The sequence below is a fragment of the Strix uralensis genome, chromosome 1 (assembly GCF_047716275.1).
Source record: "Strix uralensis isolate ZFMK-TIS-50842 chromosome 1, bStrUra1, whole genome shotgun sequence".
Classification (NCBI taxonomy): domain Eukaryota; kingdom Metazoa; phylum Chordata; class Aves; order Strigiformes; family Strigidae; genus Strix; species Strix uralensis.
In genome coordinates, this window is record NC_133972.1 from 12259368 (window position 1) to 12277968 (window position 18601).

General features: G+C 37.1%; 1 protein-coding gene across 1 annotated transcript in view; it reads left to right on the forward strand.

The window, feature by feature from the left end:
- Positions 1-18601, forward strand: part of SUGCT (succinyl-CoA:glutarate-CoA transferase) — a 334540-nt gene that overhangs the window by 69614 nt on the left and 246325 nt on the right. The window contains exon 9 of the mRNA XM_074891208.1: positions 516-611. Within this exon, the coding sequence (XP_074747309.1) occupies positions 516-611 (96 nt within the window). The remainder of the gene's footprint in view (positions 1-515; positions 612-18601) is intronic.

Genomic DNA, 18601 nt, shown 5'->3' on the forward strand with positions numbered 1-18601 from the left:
AGCTTGAACATGTAAAATGAGAAGCATAGGAGAAAACAGAAAGATAATCTTGTAACTGAGAAAAAGCCTTTGTGATTTAAGCATGGGATTGAGGTTCAGGAAATGGTGAGTTCTATCCCACAAATCTGTCATGCTTCCCACTAGACTTTGGACAAGACACTGGTTTTTTTTTCTTTACTGAAGTTGACTATTCCGCAAAATATTTAGGGTAATACTGTCTTATCTCTTAGGGTAGTTTAGTGCTAGATTTGTCTAGCATTACTAGTGTTATAGGACCTGTATTATTTTTCCAGTTTATTGAGCTGTACTTATACAAGCACTTCCATGATACGGATGTAGCCTAATTTTTTTCATATTAAAAAAGTCTACATAATGTGTAATATATAAAGGGTACTTTTGTGACACAAATATTTTAATTTATGTATCTGAAGCACATATAAATAGATGGAAATCTCAGAGAAGTCATCAATGAAGTTTCAGCTTTTCTGAATACTTTACTTTTTCTCCATTTCCAGGTTGCATGTCTCACTCATGTAGCAGCTAATTACCTTAATTGCAAAATTGAAGCGAAACGCTGGGGTACTGCTCATGGGAGTATTGTTCCGTATCAGGTAAGCAGAAAACATTAATTTTTTTGGCTGTTGGAATTCATAATTTTGTGTGTTATGAGATTGAGGACTTACTTTTCCCATGACCTACTGTAGTCTGTAATGTGTCTGTGTCTAGGTAGGACAAGGTTCTGTTGTTCGTTGTCATTTCTGCATTTTACATATTTCTTCATCAGCAGTAGATTAGTAACAGAACACTGAAATAGATCAAAGGTGTTGCTGAAATTGGATGACTTTAAAGCTAGCATGATGACTTGATTGGTTTTCACCTGACAGAGAAACTTTTTTTTACTTTTTTAAGGGTTACCTGACTTTTATACCAGTTATAACTGAAAGCTTCTGCCTCTGAATTTTGGTATTTTTATCTTGCGAGTCTACAAGAACAGTCTATATGGCCATGAACATCTTGGAGTTCTACATAGTTATAATTTTCTATTGATTTTGCTATCAATCGCTGTGGGTCAGTGAGACAACAGGTTGGCAAAAGGAATTAACCAGACCTCACATCTCCCCAGCGGAATTCATAGTCTGCTACATCTAATGTAGAGTTGAAGTTCCTTAAAATAACATGACCTTCATCATATAAACAAGCACAGGAAAAAAAGATTTCTGCAAGTTTTATCTTAGTTCTGGCTAGTATGAGAAACTCTTCCAGTAAACAAAGAAAATTTTGTTCTTTTCTAGCTGATCATTTTGTGTTCTTGATGGAAGCCATGCTAACTTATGGATACTTGGGCATATATTTCATTTTAAAAATCTATTCTTTATTTCATAATTTTTGGCACTTATCATCAAATAGTCATGTTTGTGACTAGCTAGGCAGAGCCTGGATTTCTTAATTTCTGGATGGAGTCCTTTAAATCCTGAGAGGGACAGTTCCCAGTGTTTTTCTGGGAGAACTGCACATAAACACCACTCAGTTTCTTTACCATCTCCTTTGTTTTTAGAGAAAGTGAGGAAAACTCAATTTATTGTCTTCTTCCCGGTGGTGAAGATGGTGGTGATCATAACAGCAAAAGATTTGCTGCTTGTGGCCACAGAAACTCCGAAGCAGAAATACTCCATCCTTATGCAGAACACTATCACTGGCTAATGTCACGGCCAGGCCTCCTCAGGTCTAAAACCAAAATCAGTTATTTTTGTAAGAGCTACATCTATTTGTGGTAGGAGACTTTTTCCAGTACATACTACTGCATAGTCAACTATCTTGTTACGAATTAGCTAGAACGAATTGCAAATTATCTCAGACTGACGGGGAGATGTTGTGGCTCTTCCTGCAAGGGTGGGTTTGGTCCTGCAGTATTCTTGTCTCAGGGGTAGTGCAGCGCGGTTAGGGCTGTGCTGCTCTGGTTGGCATGGCCTAGCCGTATGGTCATGTTTTCTAGAACCAGCTCTGCATGACCCGAGGTAACCACGCATCCACTACACAAGTCGTTACATTCTGCTGTGTTTCTGTGATATGACCTTTTGGTGCAACCCTTTTTGAACTTTGGTATGTTGAAAGTATAAAACAGATCTGAAGTGTCTGAAGTTTGTATAAGCAAAACCAAAAACCTGGCTAAACAAGACATTTTCTCTTCACCGTACTGCATTTGGCTGAGTAACTGAAACTTGTATTCTTTTATGTCCTTCTGCTTTTTTTTTGTTTTGTTTTTTCACAGTCAAAATGAAAAGCAAAGCATACATTGAGTATCCTTTGTTTCTTTTTTCAGAGACGGCTTTCTAGATATACAAAATTTGAGGAGACTGTTTTAGCTATCTGCTGGTTTAATCTAGATTAGTCAATGTGTAAATAACTGTTTACAAAAAAAAAAAAAATATCCTATCTAAACTATGATTCCTGAATTTCTGTATGCTGTTTCTGTAGTTGATAGTAGAACTATCACCTCAATATTATAAACAATTTTAATCTGAATTTTCTTGCTCATAAATGAGTAATTAGGGTGGATTTACTATGGGTGGAGTTGTGTGTGTGTGTTTATGGCTCATCTGTTAACATTCCATCAGCTAGCATGGTTATAATTCTGATTGTAACCATAAGTATATTATGCTTTCTAGAGTTTATTTTTTGCTTTACTAACATAAGCTATTCTTAGACTGCAAAGCTCTTAAGAAACTTGAATTAACCCTCACTGTTACTATTGTACTGCTTTTACTGTTGCTTCCATAACTTATTTGTAATATGGTTTAGAACGGAACTCTGAAACCTGACTTTCATCCCTCATCCTAGTTATTGAATTTACTGTCTTTTGCTTACCAAACTAACACATGACTATCACAGTGCTAATTTTTACAAACAATTTTTTGTTTGTTTGTTTCAAGCTATTTTGTGCAAGTGAACTAGAATTTATTCAAGTAATAAAAATCACATTTCAGAAAATTGGATTTCTGTATATTTCAAAACAAGTGTATGGTAGTGAACTGTTGGTTTTTTTCTTATGACTTCAACTTTATTTTGTTTTCATTTGCTGTATTTTGAGTTTTCACACAGGTAGTAAATTATAACTTTGAAGTGATATAGAACCTGCAATCCTGCTAAAAAGTCTCAGACTCGGTTAAATCATGGAAGATTGTGTAAACAAGAGAGATCCTTTTATAGATATTAAAAAGGCAATATCTAAATAATTTACGTCATCTTTATGTGTGGCATAAGTCTGATCAGAGTCATGCTAGAGTACTGACCAAAATTTAATAAAGTGTCAAAACCATCTTAAACATGTACATAAATAGTACTTTTTTTCTGATAATTGTTACAGTAAGTGTTCTAGTGCTCTGTTTAGCACATTCAGCAGTGTATACTGAATGCTGTTTGTAGCTTTTATTTCATTGACCTCCAACTGAATAATTTTGTTCAGAATATTTTTGCAAATGGCTTTATTTTTTTCTATTTACAAGGCCAAATTTGGCTTTGAGCCTATCTCTGTAATTTCATGGAATTCCCTGTTGCTTGTTGACTGAAAAATCTAGCAGCAAAATTTGTCCCTGAATGTGTTCTCTAGGTTGACCTTTCTTACTTTTCTGTGTATTTAAAAACATAAAAATTGAACATTAATGGGCAGCTGGGTTTTCTCTTTCCTGAAACTACCAAGATGTGTAGCACCTTTGAAAATTTATTTCTCGTCTGACCAACAAGCTCTTAATAAAAAAGATGTAAAGTTTGGTGTACAAGGACCTTCATAGTCTTTTAAGGTTTTTCTCATTTGCTGATGATGTGCTGACTTTGTGGCACGATCATCTGAAATGTCTGAGTTTTAAAGTCTCTGTGCTCATCACGGGAACTCGAAGGAGAGGATTTGAACTTGTAAGTGTACAGTGACTTTCAGGGTCCTGTAAAGCTCTCTGTAAAGGTTTGCCAGAGGTTTTCAGTGGAGGTGAACTTTGCAGTATGCCACAAAGATGAAGAACTCTAGATTCTAATCAACCAAAATCAGAAATAGATTTTTGAGTGCTGAACTCTTTGTGAGAAATTATCTACTTTGAGCGTATCTGCTTTTTAATCAGAGTGATGTAGTTTGAATAGGTCACTCCTGTGATAATGCATGTAATCAGATCCCAATTTGCTTGGTTTCAAGTGTTAAAACACAATCCTTGAGTTCTGGGCTGTATCTTAAACGTAATTAGTGCAATTTTTTTAAACAAGTTTCTATAATGAGACACCTTGTTTAGCTACAGCTGTTCCGTGATTATCCAGAGGAAATCAGGGGCTTAAAAGCATCCGGTTTACATAATTGTGCTGAAAAGTAAAGTTGTATTACTGTCTTTCATTGGGGGTGATAAGGTCTTCCCTCATTCTTGTGGTTTCAGCAGTGTAGCTATCTTGCCTGTACTGCGTGTGAGATCTAGACGTTTGCTTTTTCATCTTCCAGTTGGCCCACTCAGAATAAATATTCATTCTCCTGAGAAAGTCTATTGTAACCTGTGTGTTTACAGGATGTTCCCTGTGTCAGCTTATCACCCTGCCATCAGACACCCGGACAACTGGGCGGAACTTTCAGAGGCAAACTTTCAGCAAAAGGTATAGGACTGTTTTCTGTCAGGCCATAGTGGTGAAAATCTCTTTAAGAAACCAAGCTCTTACAGATATCTTCTCCCCCCCGCCCCCCCATATGATATTATTTCTGTTCCAGATTTGGTCCTAAGACTTTCAGGGTCTTCTCAAGTGTAGTCAGTATATTTTCAGAATATGCAAAGGGCTCAACCATTCTGCACAGAAGTTGAAACCACAAGACAAGAAAGAAATTATTACATTAACCAATTATCTTTTCTGTTGACTGACCTGTGCGTTGTCATAACTCATCAGACCCAACATTAATGTTTTTTATATTAGAGCATCACTTAGATTCTTTAAGCATCAACTTCTTCTTGTGCTAGGCCTGAAGTTTCCTTCATACGAAGAAACTGTCTCTGTGTCAAAGGCCTTGCAATTGAAATGTGTTATGAATACATATAAAGTATAAACTCACAAGGAAGTGAAAGGTATGAGGTACTAGAAAGATGAGTATGGTCATAGATATAAATATCTATGCGTTATTTATAGCATCTGCATCTCATACTTTTTGCTTGTGGAATTTCATCCTGTCCAGGAGTCTTACAAAGAAAATTCTACTTGTGTCAGTGAAATGCAGTAAGTTGCTACTTACCTGATTCATCTGGCAGAGATTCTTTTCACACAAAGTCACACGTGCACCAACCCTCCTAACTCAGCTCTGGAGAATATCACAGAACTTTTCATTACTTTTTTTTTTTTTTTTTTTTTTTTTTTTCCCTCCCAGTGGAGAGGGCAACAGAATAATGTCAGTTGTTCAGAAATTTCAAACTCCTTATTCCACACAAGAATGGTGATGTGGAGTCATTTTCTTTGCTGTCTTTATGTGGTTTTATTGGGATACTTCTGCAGTCAATGTGTCTTGGAATCAAAATCAGCAAAGAATAGAACTTGGATTGTTTGCAAAGTTTTGTTTTGTGCATGAAACTCTCCTTCTTGAATAAGTCCAAAATGGATGTTATGGAAGAAAACCTTTCTGCTCTGTAATGGCTCGAACTAGGAGAAGATGGAACTTATGCACAGGAAAGAAATAAAATACAGATTTTTTGTGGGGAGTTCTAGATTCAGGAAATGCAAGACAACCCTTCTTTATTCTGTGAACCTCACCTACATAATACTCACCTGGACTATTTAGACTGCTTTGGGGACCCATTGTCCTATATTGTTGTTCTGAGCAATAAAATATCACTGCTGAAAGTATTGCCCGTTTGACATGAAAATTAAATGTAGTCAGAGATCAAGTGAATAGAAGCTTTGTGCTCTCAAGCACCAAAGTGTGCTCTCTCGCACTGTATTGTTTCAGTTTGCAAAGAACAGTTTGGCCATCCTCAAGATACATGTCTTGACTCATATGATGAATACCCAATCTTCCAGATATTTTAGTGGCCTAGTGCATCTCCTTGAACTGCTTACCTACAGGTCTGTATTTTTAACTAGCCGCTTCCTTTCTATCTTTATCTTACAAGGCACAGGAAAGAGAGAAGCCAAAAAAGCCTGTGTCATCCTGTATTCTGTAAAACAAGAAAACAAAGGATATCATTTGCAGGAGTGATTTTCTTTCTTTCTTTTTGGACAAGTTTCTATCTGTATACTAGATTCTTCAGAAGTGTCTTACTGTGGTGTGACTACATTAACTACTGACTGCACAAATATTTTGGTGTTATGTGATTACAAGGGTCCACAGGTGGTACTCTGCTTGGTAAGGAGTGCTGGAGTAGGGATTCTGTTTCCTTGCCATTTTAGTCAATGTATAGTAATCATCTGTGGGAATCTGTGTTAGAAAGCTGCCCATTTATGAGGAATGAATTCTAGTTATTCAAAACTGACAACATTATATTGATACTTTTCTGGTGATTGTCCTTCAGTGAGTTGTCAAGCCTCTCTCCTGGGCAGAGCAGCTGTCTGGAAACCAAATCAGTAGGTTTGCCTTAGGCAGTTTTAGATACGTGCTTGGTGTATAATGTGAGTGTGTGTAGTTATCATTTCATTCATATATATCCTATCCTGTCACAGAGACAGCACTTTAAAGAAGCTGACCTTGTATTCACATAGAATAGACAGCTTCTTACATGTGCACAGGAACTTTTCAGATGGAGATGAAATGCATTTTTAATTTAAAACTGATACTTTTTTTTTTCCCCTGAAGGAAATCCTCCTGTACCTTTCTACTTTAAGCAATGCCTGCAAGATATATTTTTAAAAGTGTCTTATAGTTTGAATTTGCAAACCAGATATGGATAATCACAATTATTGTTAAGGAATGATGGCTGATAATTGAGACTGTCTCAGTTTTATATCCTCCTGGGAAATGTCACAGACTCTTTTGTGTCCATCATAAAACATTCTTATATAGGTACTTATATATGTTTGAACTTATATATGTATTTACACTCATTTAAACTGGGTGTACATTAAGATTATTAGTCTGTCACTTGTCTGTGGTCACATGAGAAAAACTCTAACAAAACCAGGTTCAGAACACAAGGTGTGCTGATGTTCAGTGTCATTTAGTGGACATCATTGTCTTTTGTGCATGCTGTTCATTGGTTTCTCCACATTCATCCAATGCTGGGGTGAGGGATCTATTTTGTATTATTTACAGCAGCATGGTTATCCTCCAAACATGCTGCGGGGTTACCAAACATTACAGATTTGTATATCCATGTCAAATTGTAATTCTTAGGAGGGGCAGCGTAACAGAGCCCCGATCAGTAGATTGCTCTTCAAATTGTAGCTGTTTGGAAAGTGATGCAAGTAGGATCTGTGGGCTTGTAGAGGAGATATTGACTGCAACTGGATCACTGCTTTCCTCTAATCTGCATATCGGATCCAGGGCAGAAAAATAAACTTGGCTTTTCTTTTTCTGGAAATATGTTTCATAGTCATTGTTTAACTATATAGTGCAGCCTCTCAAAAGCTGAAACATGCTTAAACAATCTGAAAGAGAAATCAGAAATCTGTGTGCAGCAGTATCACTCAATGACTCCTGACATAATCATCCTGCATATATAAAAAGTGATTTGTATTACCATCACAGCTAGAAACACTAATAAAACACCACAACCTCTTGTGCAAGGTATTGTACAAGGAGGACAAATTGTCTCTTTCTGGTAAGTAATGGGGAATGAAACACAAAGGAATTACTTTAAATGACTGAAATGAGTAAGGACTTTGGCAATGTTCACAATCTTTTAAAGTTGTGTTTTCTTAAGAATTTGAGGATCTGGTCATTTATGGTGAATCATATTGGGGCACAGGAGAGATTAAGGCATGTCCACATGATAATATTAACTTTATGAAGACAGAAGAATGAATAAATAAAAAACCCAGCAAAATTCTTACCATTGTTTAACTGGTGTTCAGGTGCTTGCTTTTACTATGTGAAGTTTGTGACAGTTTTGGTTGGAAAATGTTGACTGTTATGGAAGGGTATGTCCACTAGATGTCATTCATGTAATCTAGTTTTTGTGCAGCATTTATTTCTAAGGAGCTATGTGGGATGGTAGATACAAATTATTAGCACTATTAACTGCTTTCGTGTATGCAGTGCTTTTGACTTTATACATGTGTGGCATGTTACAAAATAATATTCTGATTGTCTCCGTGATGGGTTTGACATACCATTAGTCTAGAACTTCTGTCTTTACATATTTTTGCTTATAATTAGTGTTGCATGAGTAGATCTGTTATATAAGAGTCCCCAGGTGAGCTGGATGTAGTCTGTAACTGTTGTACAAGGAGAGACATGACTATAGAAGAAGTAAGGACGTTATGCCCCAAAAGAAAGCAAAAGTATCCTGTAACTAATATAATTCCACCTAAAACATGTTCTTTTCTAAGCTTGTCGCACCTCAAAGGGCAGTTCTTTAGAAAAGTGCCTATCTAATTAGGAAAGGTGGCTCAAATTTTGTAAACTTGCACAAGTGGATTTATATACTCACAGATCTTAGCTGTAGAACTGTGCTTACAGTAGTTGATTTGTGTTACTTTATTAATATCTGAGGCATTTCAAACAGAACCACTTTAATAAAGCTTAAATGAAATACTCTGTGGACAAATCAAAGGTGCATCTGGCCATTCAGTCGGGCGGGTTGGTAGGATCTGTACAGATATTAGCAAAGAGTGCTTGCACCCCCCGCATCCCTCCCCCCATCTTTGCAGTATGACATGTGTTAATAATTGCCAGACAGCTTCTGGGAAGCCGTATCTATACTCTCATTGAAGAGCAACTGCTGCAACATTGGCCTGTGCTCTTTCCCACTTTCAACTTGGAGTAGCTACAGCGAAACTGGAAGCTGGAGATCACAGCTTCCTCCAACCTCCCTCTCCCCTTCCATATGGAATAAAGAATTTCTCTGCCCTGTGTAGTCAGCCAGAGGGCAGGATGGGGAAGTGATAATCCTCTTGGAATGAGCACTTGCTTGAAAAATGATAAATGCTACATTGCATGGGGATTAACACTTGCTTATGAACTTGCTTTTAATGGAGTGATGCTTCTCTTTCAGCAATGTGAAGGTTCACTGTACTTGTAGACCTGATTAAGAACCTTTACCACTGTTCAGCCAAAAGGGAACCATCTGCCATCAGAAACATAATGGTGTTTGAAACGGTTTCATTCTTTTGCATATTGTCCTCAAGAATGTAAAACGCTTGCTTTCACGTAGCATTTACTTCCCTAGAAAATGCCCACATCTCATTGCAACATTCTTCCTTCTCTCATCATGAGAATTACATTTCTGCTCACGTTTAATGCAGCAGAGGTCTGTGCTTTGTCACCACGGAACTCTGAAGCATGAACATCCAGAGCTAGTTTAATGAATGGAGTTGCTATATAAATCACATCTATTCTCATTTTTTTGATGGGAGAGCTTATGATATCCAGTGAGGATGTTCACAGAGTGGATCAATCTGTGAGTGGAGTTTATAATGCTTGTTTGGTACCTCTAGATGTATTTGGTATTGAGCACTACTTCATAAAGATTTAGTGTGGAACTGATTGCTGCTTTGCAGGATGAGCCTTTCTTTTCACAGTGAGCTGATGTGTCATGCAATTTGGTCATTAAGTTAATTTCCAAGCACTGATGTATACTAATAAATTTGTCACGGGCTATATTGTTTCCTCTAAAAAATATGGCATTTCTGCTACGCTAAGCTTACCTCCACTGGAATAACAACTGCGCTCCTCCAGAACACAGGCAGCTTCTGGGAATTTAATTGGAAGAGTAACATTTTTGAGAGCTGCTCTTCTATTTTCAAAAGTGGCATATGCACTGAAGTCTCAGTCCTGTTGCCTTGCTAAAGCATTGAAGTTTTAAATGCTAAATCTGCTTATGAAAATAAGCTTTAAATTGCAGTGCTTTTTAATGCTGTTTCTCATGCTCTTTGCTACATTCACATATAGTGTTGCCTCATGCTAAAACAGGTATTTTTACCAATACTCCCATTAATAAATCTTGATGGTAGAAAGACTGAGGAATTGTAATCTAAGGCCTCGTCTATTGTTAAACCTCTGTTATTACCAAGATTGTTTCGATTTGCTTCCTTTGTAAGATAAGCAGGACTTTTGCTACAAGGCTTGAATTCAATTGTATTGAGAGTGATAAAGGTGAAGGTAAGAGATAAATTTTTTAAAAGTAGTTCTGTTTTTACAAAACCATACTTCCTGACCATCACCTAAACCACACAATATTCACTGACTGGAATTTACTCTTATAATACAAATTAAGCTAGAGAAATTGATCTTATATCTGTATCCCCAAGGGGATATCAACCAGTTTTATCCAGTCTTCACCCTCACCTTTCGTCACTTATATCTAGGATACTTTTGACAGATGTTTGTCCCAATTTCTGTTCACCAGAAGTTTTGAAATACTTGCTACAATCTTGCTTAGTTGGTTCTCCATGCCCACTGAGAGGAGGAAAAGAAGTAATTCAATTTTCAGTAAGGAAGATAGAGCCTGGATTTAGGAAAAGGTTTTTGGCTATATAGTTAGTGAAGCATTATGGCAGTTGGTCACCAGATTGTCTATAGCAAGTTTTTGCGTATATAAAATATACGTAGAGCTCATCTACAGTGTTCTCCTTCCTGGTTTGTTTGAGGCCAGCTCATTCATGTTTTCCCCAAGGTTATATTTTTAAAATCTCTTGCAATTTTTCTTTTTCTCTCTGACACGATTTCCACTTTGTTCACCTGTTCACGTGGTGTGTCCAGATCTGTTGAGTGCCTTAGGTGAGTTCTTCCTGTTTCTGGGTAACATGAAGAACTTTCACATGCTGTTAAGACACCTGAGAACAGTTTGCTTTTGGTTTTTAACAGCATCACATTGCTGTATCTCTGTCTTCTCAGGTGTTCAGTTGCCAGGGTAGGAGAACAGCACATAGCTCTGTCTAAACTTTGCTGATTAGTTACCAGCTACAACTTCAGTTTGATTTACTGTTAAAAGGTTCCTGGGGTTCCTTTATCTGTGTTCCGTGATTTTTGCTTTGTTTCACCGTGGATCGTTTTACAGAATAGTTTCACTGATGACTCCCAATGCAGTGAAACCTGCAAAAGTGAATCTGAGGTAGCAGCAGCCAAAGCGATTGTCTGATGTGATCTTGGTTTATGTCAGCTACAGCAATTTTAGGGCACTTCAATTTTGAATGAGTATGTCCGTGAGTGGGTTTAATGAGCTTTTCAAACTTTTGCACATTAATTTTACATCATTAGTCATCTTTCTTTTCCTGGTTGTTTCTAGATAGATGAAGTCTGAGATTCCAAAAAGTTGTCTTGTAAGGATATGGAAGACCCAACTTGTATTTCATATTTTCCATATTTTATATTTAAGAAAGCTAGCAGGGTAAAGATTAGAAGTTAAATTACCTTAGTAGAAAGGCTGTTCTTTGCTGGATAAAAAAAAAAGCAGACACAAAGTTAACCTTTAATTTGCTGTCCAGCTGATATGCAGTCAGTTAATATTAGTTGTGATTCTGCATTGGAACAATCTGTTGTCATGTGGAATGGCCATAATAATAAGCAAATAGGAAGCTGATGTGACTTCAGGCAGGGAAGCATTAGCTGAATCTATGTAACATAGTTGAAAACTAACATAAAGACAAGGAATGTAAAATATAAATACCAATGTTAGTCTGTATGATAACGTCTCTTCTAAACAGAGATGATTTTTTGACCTTGTCAAATTTATCCTTGGCATATGTGATTATGATAGCGGTTAGAGAGTTTTGACCATGAATAATAGTTGTAACAATGCAACAAAGCCTTTTGTAGTACACACAAGTTACTAACTTAGCTCATTGGGGCAGAGACTGTATTTTAATTTAGCTTGAGGCTTAGAACAATGCACCCCGAGTCTTATTTTAGTGCTTCCACAAAACCACGAATAATTTCTTCCTCTTTTGTGTACAAGCTTACAGTATTTTATTTTGTTTGAAGCTTTTAAATGTAGGAATGAATGTTTTGAAGTAATTCTAGGATTTCACTTGGTTTTCCTGATGTTACCCATTTTTACATACCCAGTTTACATTCACCAACTTGTCAAAGTTGGAAGATAAATGAGAAGTAAAAATGGCCATCACATGACTGTCAGAATCATGAAAGAATATGAGATTTGTTTAATACAGTGTTTACTGACGTGTTTAATCCAGGAACGAGGAGGAGGGCCTTGGGCAGGAACGGAGTTCTATGTATTAAGAATCCGATCAGGTAGCTCATTTAGGAGAATGTTATTAGTGATACCTCTTAGCACTCATGCGTAATTATGCTATCTTCTCACTGTTACCTTTTCAAACTCCTTTGAGATTCTTAAGTAATTTTATTTCCTGCCATTTAACAGTTTTGAGTAATAATGATGAGGAGAAAACAGTGAAATAGTTTTCTTTTCTCAAGTACCAGGTGCTGAAAGCAACTGAGAATGTCGATGGTTTTTATAGTGGTTTCCTGTGCATCTTGTGTGATCTTCTTCAAACAGTCATTGTATAAGCCTTTGTCAGATTAAAAACCATAATATAAATGATTTGTGGTCAAGAGATTGGACTGAAACTCAGAAATGTAGCTCTACATTTACTTGCAAAATAACCATATTATTTCTGGTTTGGGTGCTTGTTGCAACCTCATTTAATGTGATGCTGATTTTTGGGTGGGTGCTCCCAATCCATTTTTGATACAAGGTAGGGTAGTTTCTTGAAATCACGAGTCCAGGCTGTAGCAAGTAACGGAGTGGTGGTTACTTCCAGAATTTCTACTGCGGTGTTTCTTATCACATTTCTATCTGTGCTTTGAGATTTAACTTCTGCTGTTGTGATTTGAGTAGGCCACTTCGGTGTGGCCCTCCTCTGCCTGTAAAAGAGCTGACCTCTTCCTTCTACTTTTCTCCTGCTTGGTCTCTGTTGAAATAGCAAACTGTTCATAAGCTGTTCAAAAGAGATTATTCCTGTCTTTCAGGGTATGACTGCATGGCATTGGACAGTGTAATGTCAAAGTATGTGAGATAGTTTCAGTGCTGCAAGCAGGAAACAGTCATAGAAAAACAGTCTGGGATGGGGCTATCCCTTCTCTGTGTAAGATCATCTTTAACAATATTGCTCTCCACAGATATCTGCCTGATTTGTTCTAGGACTCCACAACCCCCCAGGCAGTTCATTTTAGTGTTTCAGTATTCGTTATCTCCATGACACACGAGGCAAGAGTGTTTAAATCACAGCTAGGAAGAGTCAGATCAGACCTTAAGAAAAGCTTTTTATCAGAGAAGCCAGATTCCTTCCTCTTTTCAGTAGTCTTTTATGACCTCACGGACTGGTACGTCTCAGTCTTCTCTAGGCTAAACATTCCCAGTTTGCTTAGTCTTTCCCCTGAGATCACACTTTCCAGAATTTACTGCTATTCTCTGTACTTTATTTTTGGAACACGTTGTTTTTGTGGCGTCCAGAACCAAATGCAGTGCATTACTCCAGCTCCAGTTTTATCACCTTGAAGGTACAACAGAATTCATGAATCTTGTGGGTTCTGCTGATGTCCTGAAATGCCACTTTACTGTTACCCTGCTGTTGCAAAGGAGCCTTTGTTTAATTCATGCTCAGTTTTGAAACATGTAAATTCTGGATTCTTTTCTCTTGTATGTTAATTATTCATGTGAATGAATTACTCATGCCTAATTCTAGAACCTCCCAGTTGATTTTCCTTGTTGAATTTCACTCTCTTGCTTTCAGACTTCATCTCCCAGTTAGTTGCAAACATTTTCAGTTTTCTCCAGTCTGGCCAGTACTGGCAGTTCCTTTGGTTTTGTGGCATCTTCAAGTTTGATGTACATACTTTCTTCTCTCAGTATCTGGGTTATTGATGAGAATATTGAAATGATCCATGAACAGTTGATAGTATTCTTTCATGTTGACAAATAGTTCATAACTCCTTTGGGTGATATCCAACCAGTTGTTTGGGTGATATCCAGCCAGTCGTTAACCCTGTTTCTCATATGGCCTTATTTAAGTTGATGTTGCCCTTCACTGTAGTCTGCTGAGCAAAGACAGACATCTAAGGCAATGTATTTGTACTGTGCAAGTCAATCTTGGCTGCTACCTGTTCTCTGGTTGTTTTGGGGGGTGGATGTGTGTCCTTCTGGGAGGTAAGTGCTGACATAATTCGCTTGATTTAATTATTTTTTTTTAATCCAGTCACTGTGTTTGCACATTTCTAAATTCTGGTATCTCACTTCTGACCCCAGGCTGCTGGTGTGCATCTTCCTCAGACTCTTCTGCAAGGATTCTAAAAGAAATCTTAGCAGGTTATGACACTTGAAACCACTGGGTTTTCAGAAGTACTCTCAACACCGCTTTTTCATAAGCTTCACCTGTAGATTGCCACATTGATGTGCTACTGTGCCTTTGCTAATGAGTTCACTGAGTCTATGTTTGTGTAGTGCATAAGAGTCAGTAGGTATTATTTTAAGGCAAATAATAAGCGATTAAAATAGTAGCACAGTGCTTACTGTAAACACTAGGCAGATGGGCTGCTCTTGAAGATGGTGAACGTTCATAGGAATCAGAAGGGTCATGAGTTAGTTTCATATTCCACTGATTACTGTGCTGAGCATCTTTAGAAGACTTAATCATTTAAATCCAATTTAATCCTTTAAAAGGAGAAGGTAAGTAAGACCTATTGATTAACTTCTGTGCTAGGGTTTATGAATTTCACCTGGAAGTAGAAGTTAAAGCAATACCTTCTTGAGGAATGTGCCAGTTCCAGATTTTATGTAAAATACTAATCAATAATGTGATGAATTTAAGCAAGGAGAAACACTGAATAGACAGCATGTTTACTATGAAATAGAACTTTGTGGAAACAAAGTTCCAATATTTAAATATTGACGAATGTATCTCCTTGCCTAGCATTACATTAATGTGCCAGGTCCTGAAAATCATGGGTGGCATAATAATAATAATGGGATTCATAAAAAATTGATGTCCTCTGTGTCCATTTACCAGTCTTCTGATTTCCTCCCCCTTCCTTTTTTTCCTATATTATGAGTTCCAAAAATTGCTTTGGTGGAAAAAGAAGGAAGACAGCTGACTCCTTCACATAATTACCCAAGTTGACTTGGCAGCATTCTAGTCTTTGTGTTTTTCTGCCCGCCATTTTAATAAAAACCTACTCAGTTATTTGGTTTTTGCATCTTTGATTTCAGCTCCTTGAGGGAATCAAGACCCTGTTCTTGATTTAGTGAGACTTTACTGTCCGGATGTAAACGGTATTTTTTCAGTAATGTATATCAGACTCACCAGAGTCATCAGTAATGTATCAACTCATCAGGACTTGGAAGGGAAGGCAGCTTCTCCCTGAAGCTCCAAAAATCCTGAAAGAGAAAAATACTGGTTTTTGGTTTTTTTTTTTGTTTTTTTTTTTTTTTTAAGAGCATCTCATGGCTTTTAAGCCAAACTTATGATTTTTGGGAGATCTGAGTGATTTTGAGTGTGTGGCTTGGCATTCTGTAATCATTCACTGTACCATCTGCTGTAATTCCAGTAGGAGATGCTCTCCTTGACATCCCTACCCCAAAAACACTTCTGATAGCCCTGCTTCCGAGCTCTGCACTCGTGTCTTCTAGTGGATAAGCAGGCTTTTCACATGTCTGAGAGGCCTTTAGAGACAAACCTCATATCCACTATATTTAAAATGCTATTCAAATCCATTGTAGTTGTTCTGCTGCACTCCAAGAATGTCTTAAAACATATATGTAAAAGAGTTGTAATGAGAATTAGAAATACCGCAGACTGAATGTCTCCGGAACCATTATGAAAGTGGCTGCAGTGGAACTGGCAACAGTTGGTGATTGAGTAATGGTATGATGGCAGTTTCAGCTCAGGCAGGGAAGATGCTGTGTTTGCCACATGTGAATTAATATAGTGCTGCTTTTTACTGTTGAAGGATTAACACAATTTTTTTTTTTTTAAAGAATATTTGAAGTAGAAAAGACTAGGAGAATAGATGAACCCATATTGCAGACAGCTGCTTTTTTGAGCTGATGAGCTAAAAATCTGCTATAGCTGGGAAGCATCAAATCTGAAATTGTAACACTGCCAGTGCATGTGATAGGACTTTTAAAATACCAGGTAAGAGCTATGCCCTTCAGACAAGTAAACAGAAGAAGAATAAGAGGCAAGAATATCTGCGTGACATTTGGACTAGGCTTTCCTGCTCAACAGCCATTTGTATTATAACAATTTTTTTCAGTGTAATTCTGTGTGCATACTTTATGAATATCATACCACCAATAGAAATAAAATAGGAAAAATGTATTAAAGAAAAAGGGATGCTCGAAGTGATAATTTGAGTGCTAGAAGTTAAGAATTTATTTTTGATCATTCTAGTTCTGTTTTACCTAGTATGTGTACTAAAAATGTGTTATAAACTCAGGGTTTATATACCTTTATACTCAGAGTTTATGTGCCTCTGAATAAACTCAGAAGCAAACTGTACATTTTTTCTTTAATTCTGTAACATCCATGAGGCCAATATTTGATACTCACTTACAGAACATATCTTACTGCAAGAGCAAGTTAAGCATTAAAAACTAGTGGATTGATTGTAAAAGCCTCTTTTCAGTATGTAGAAAATTTACTTTAAAAGCAATCAGATTCTTTATCATTGTTCATGCAACTGTGATTCATGCATGTCTTCATGCAACTACATGCAACTGATTTTATCAGTTGTCATCATACCACATTGAGCTGTGTCCCATTACATCACATGTAAGTAGCAAGGGAAGCATTCTGAGGCCAATGTTGCCCTTTCAAGTTAATTTGAAATTAAGAATTGAAATGAATTAATGACATTAATTTTGAAATTAAGAATACCAGGTTCCTAAAACGAGAAGGAATATGTGGACTTGCAGCATCATACTCAGGTCTCTTTGGAAATGAAGTGTGTGGAGAAACAGCCATAAAAATGTGCCTAGCTAGGACGTAGCTCGCGCATCTTGAGGCTACAGTGATCAGAAAAGGAAATTGGAATATTGTGTGGCTATAATCTATTGTTTGACATCCAGTGCCTGCTCCTGTGTAATTTACTTGCCTCTTTTGGTCACCTGACTGAAGACATTAAGTGGGCCACAGGGTAAGCCAGGAAATTCAGCTCTCTGCTTTCCAAGTCCAAAGCTCAGTTGTTTCCCCTTTCCCCTTCCCCCTCCCTCTTTCTTCACAGCTGGTCAGCACATGCACAGTAATTGCTTAGGCCAGGTAGGGCAGATACGGAAAGATACATATGGAGCACATGCAAATCTGCACTAAATTTCTGGAATGCAGCAACAGGGTGAAGTTAATGTAAAGCAAGATTTCTTTTATGTTTAAAGTTTCTAAAACTAATAAAAAAAAGAGACAACAAATTCACTTTATAGCCTTTCCTTTTCTCTACTACTACTAACTGAGTGGGTTTGGGATTTTGCCAAAATATTACACATTGCTCAAGAAGATTACAAAGAAATCCCAGACATGCACTAGAGAGCTATTAAATTTAACATTTCTAAAAGATATTTTCAACAGCTAAATACTTGTTAGAGCATTGTTTTCCCCAACTTTCAAAAGTTGCCACAACTCAGTCACAGATAAGAACTTCCAGCTTTTTAATTGATATATAAATTGAGTTTAAAACCAAATCCACTACATTTCCTGTGGTAAAGGAAACAGAGACTCTTCAGTTTGGTTTGTCCCTAATTTGAAAATCATGTTCTCAGGAAATCCTGCATAATTATTTTACGTAAACAGGGAAAGTAATTATTTGCTTGGGGCTCTGTTTGTGTAGATGTGGGGGTGCGCAGAAATAGTGTAGATTCTGGAGCTCAGTGTGTTAATGAGAATATTTTAGAATAAAGGAAAACATGTTCCAAATAAGGTGATTTTCTGTCTGGTTGTGGATGGGCTAGAATGAGGGGTTTTAAAATGCTTGATTTTTTCCTTTACATGTTCTTACTGTTTCTCTGAATTTCATTAATGGGAGCAAGAAAAGATGAAAAGATGACAAATTTGTAGTGAGGGTATCTTTGTATTTCTCTTCAGGTGCTCTTGCCTTGTCTGCAGAGTTGCTCTTCATCATCCGGCAATTAATGAATTGTAAAAAGCTATTGTAAAAATGCTGCAGGATTTCAACCCTCACATCCTTCTCTTCTCTCACCCCCTCAAGGCCCTAAATTTACTTTTGCCATTCGTAATAGTTCAGTTAAAGGTTGAACTTCCCCTCCTGCTCCTTGTGAGCTTTTCTGATTTCACTCACCGTTTGAACAAGATATATTGGACTTCGTTTTCTCTAGAGTTAGCATGAACTCTACACTTCTTCACACTGTTGATTTTGTTTTCAGTTGGAAAATAGTGTTACACATTTTGAGTATAAATTGTACAGTAAGTAGGCTGGGATTTTTTTGTGTGGGTGGAAACAATCTGCAGAGTTATTGCGGGAGTTAAACCC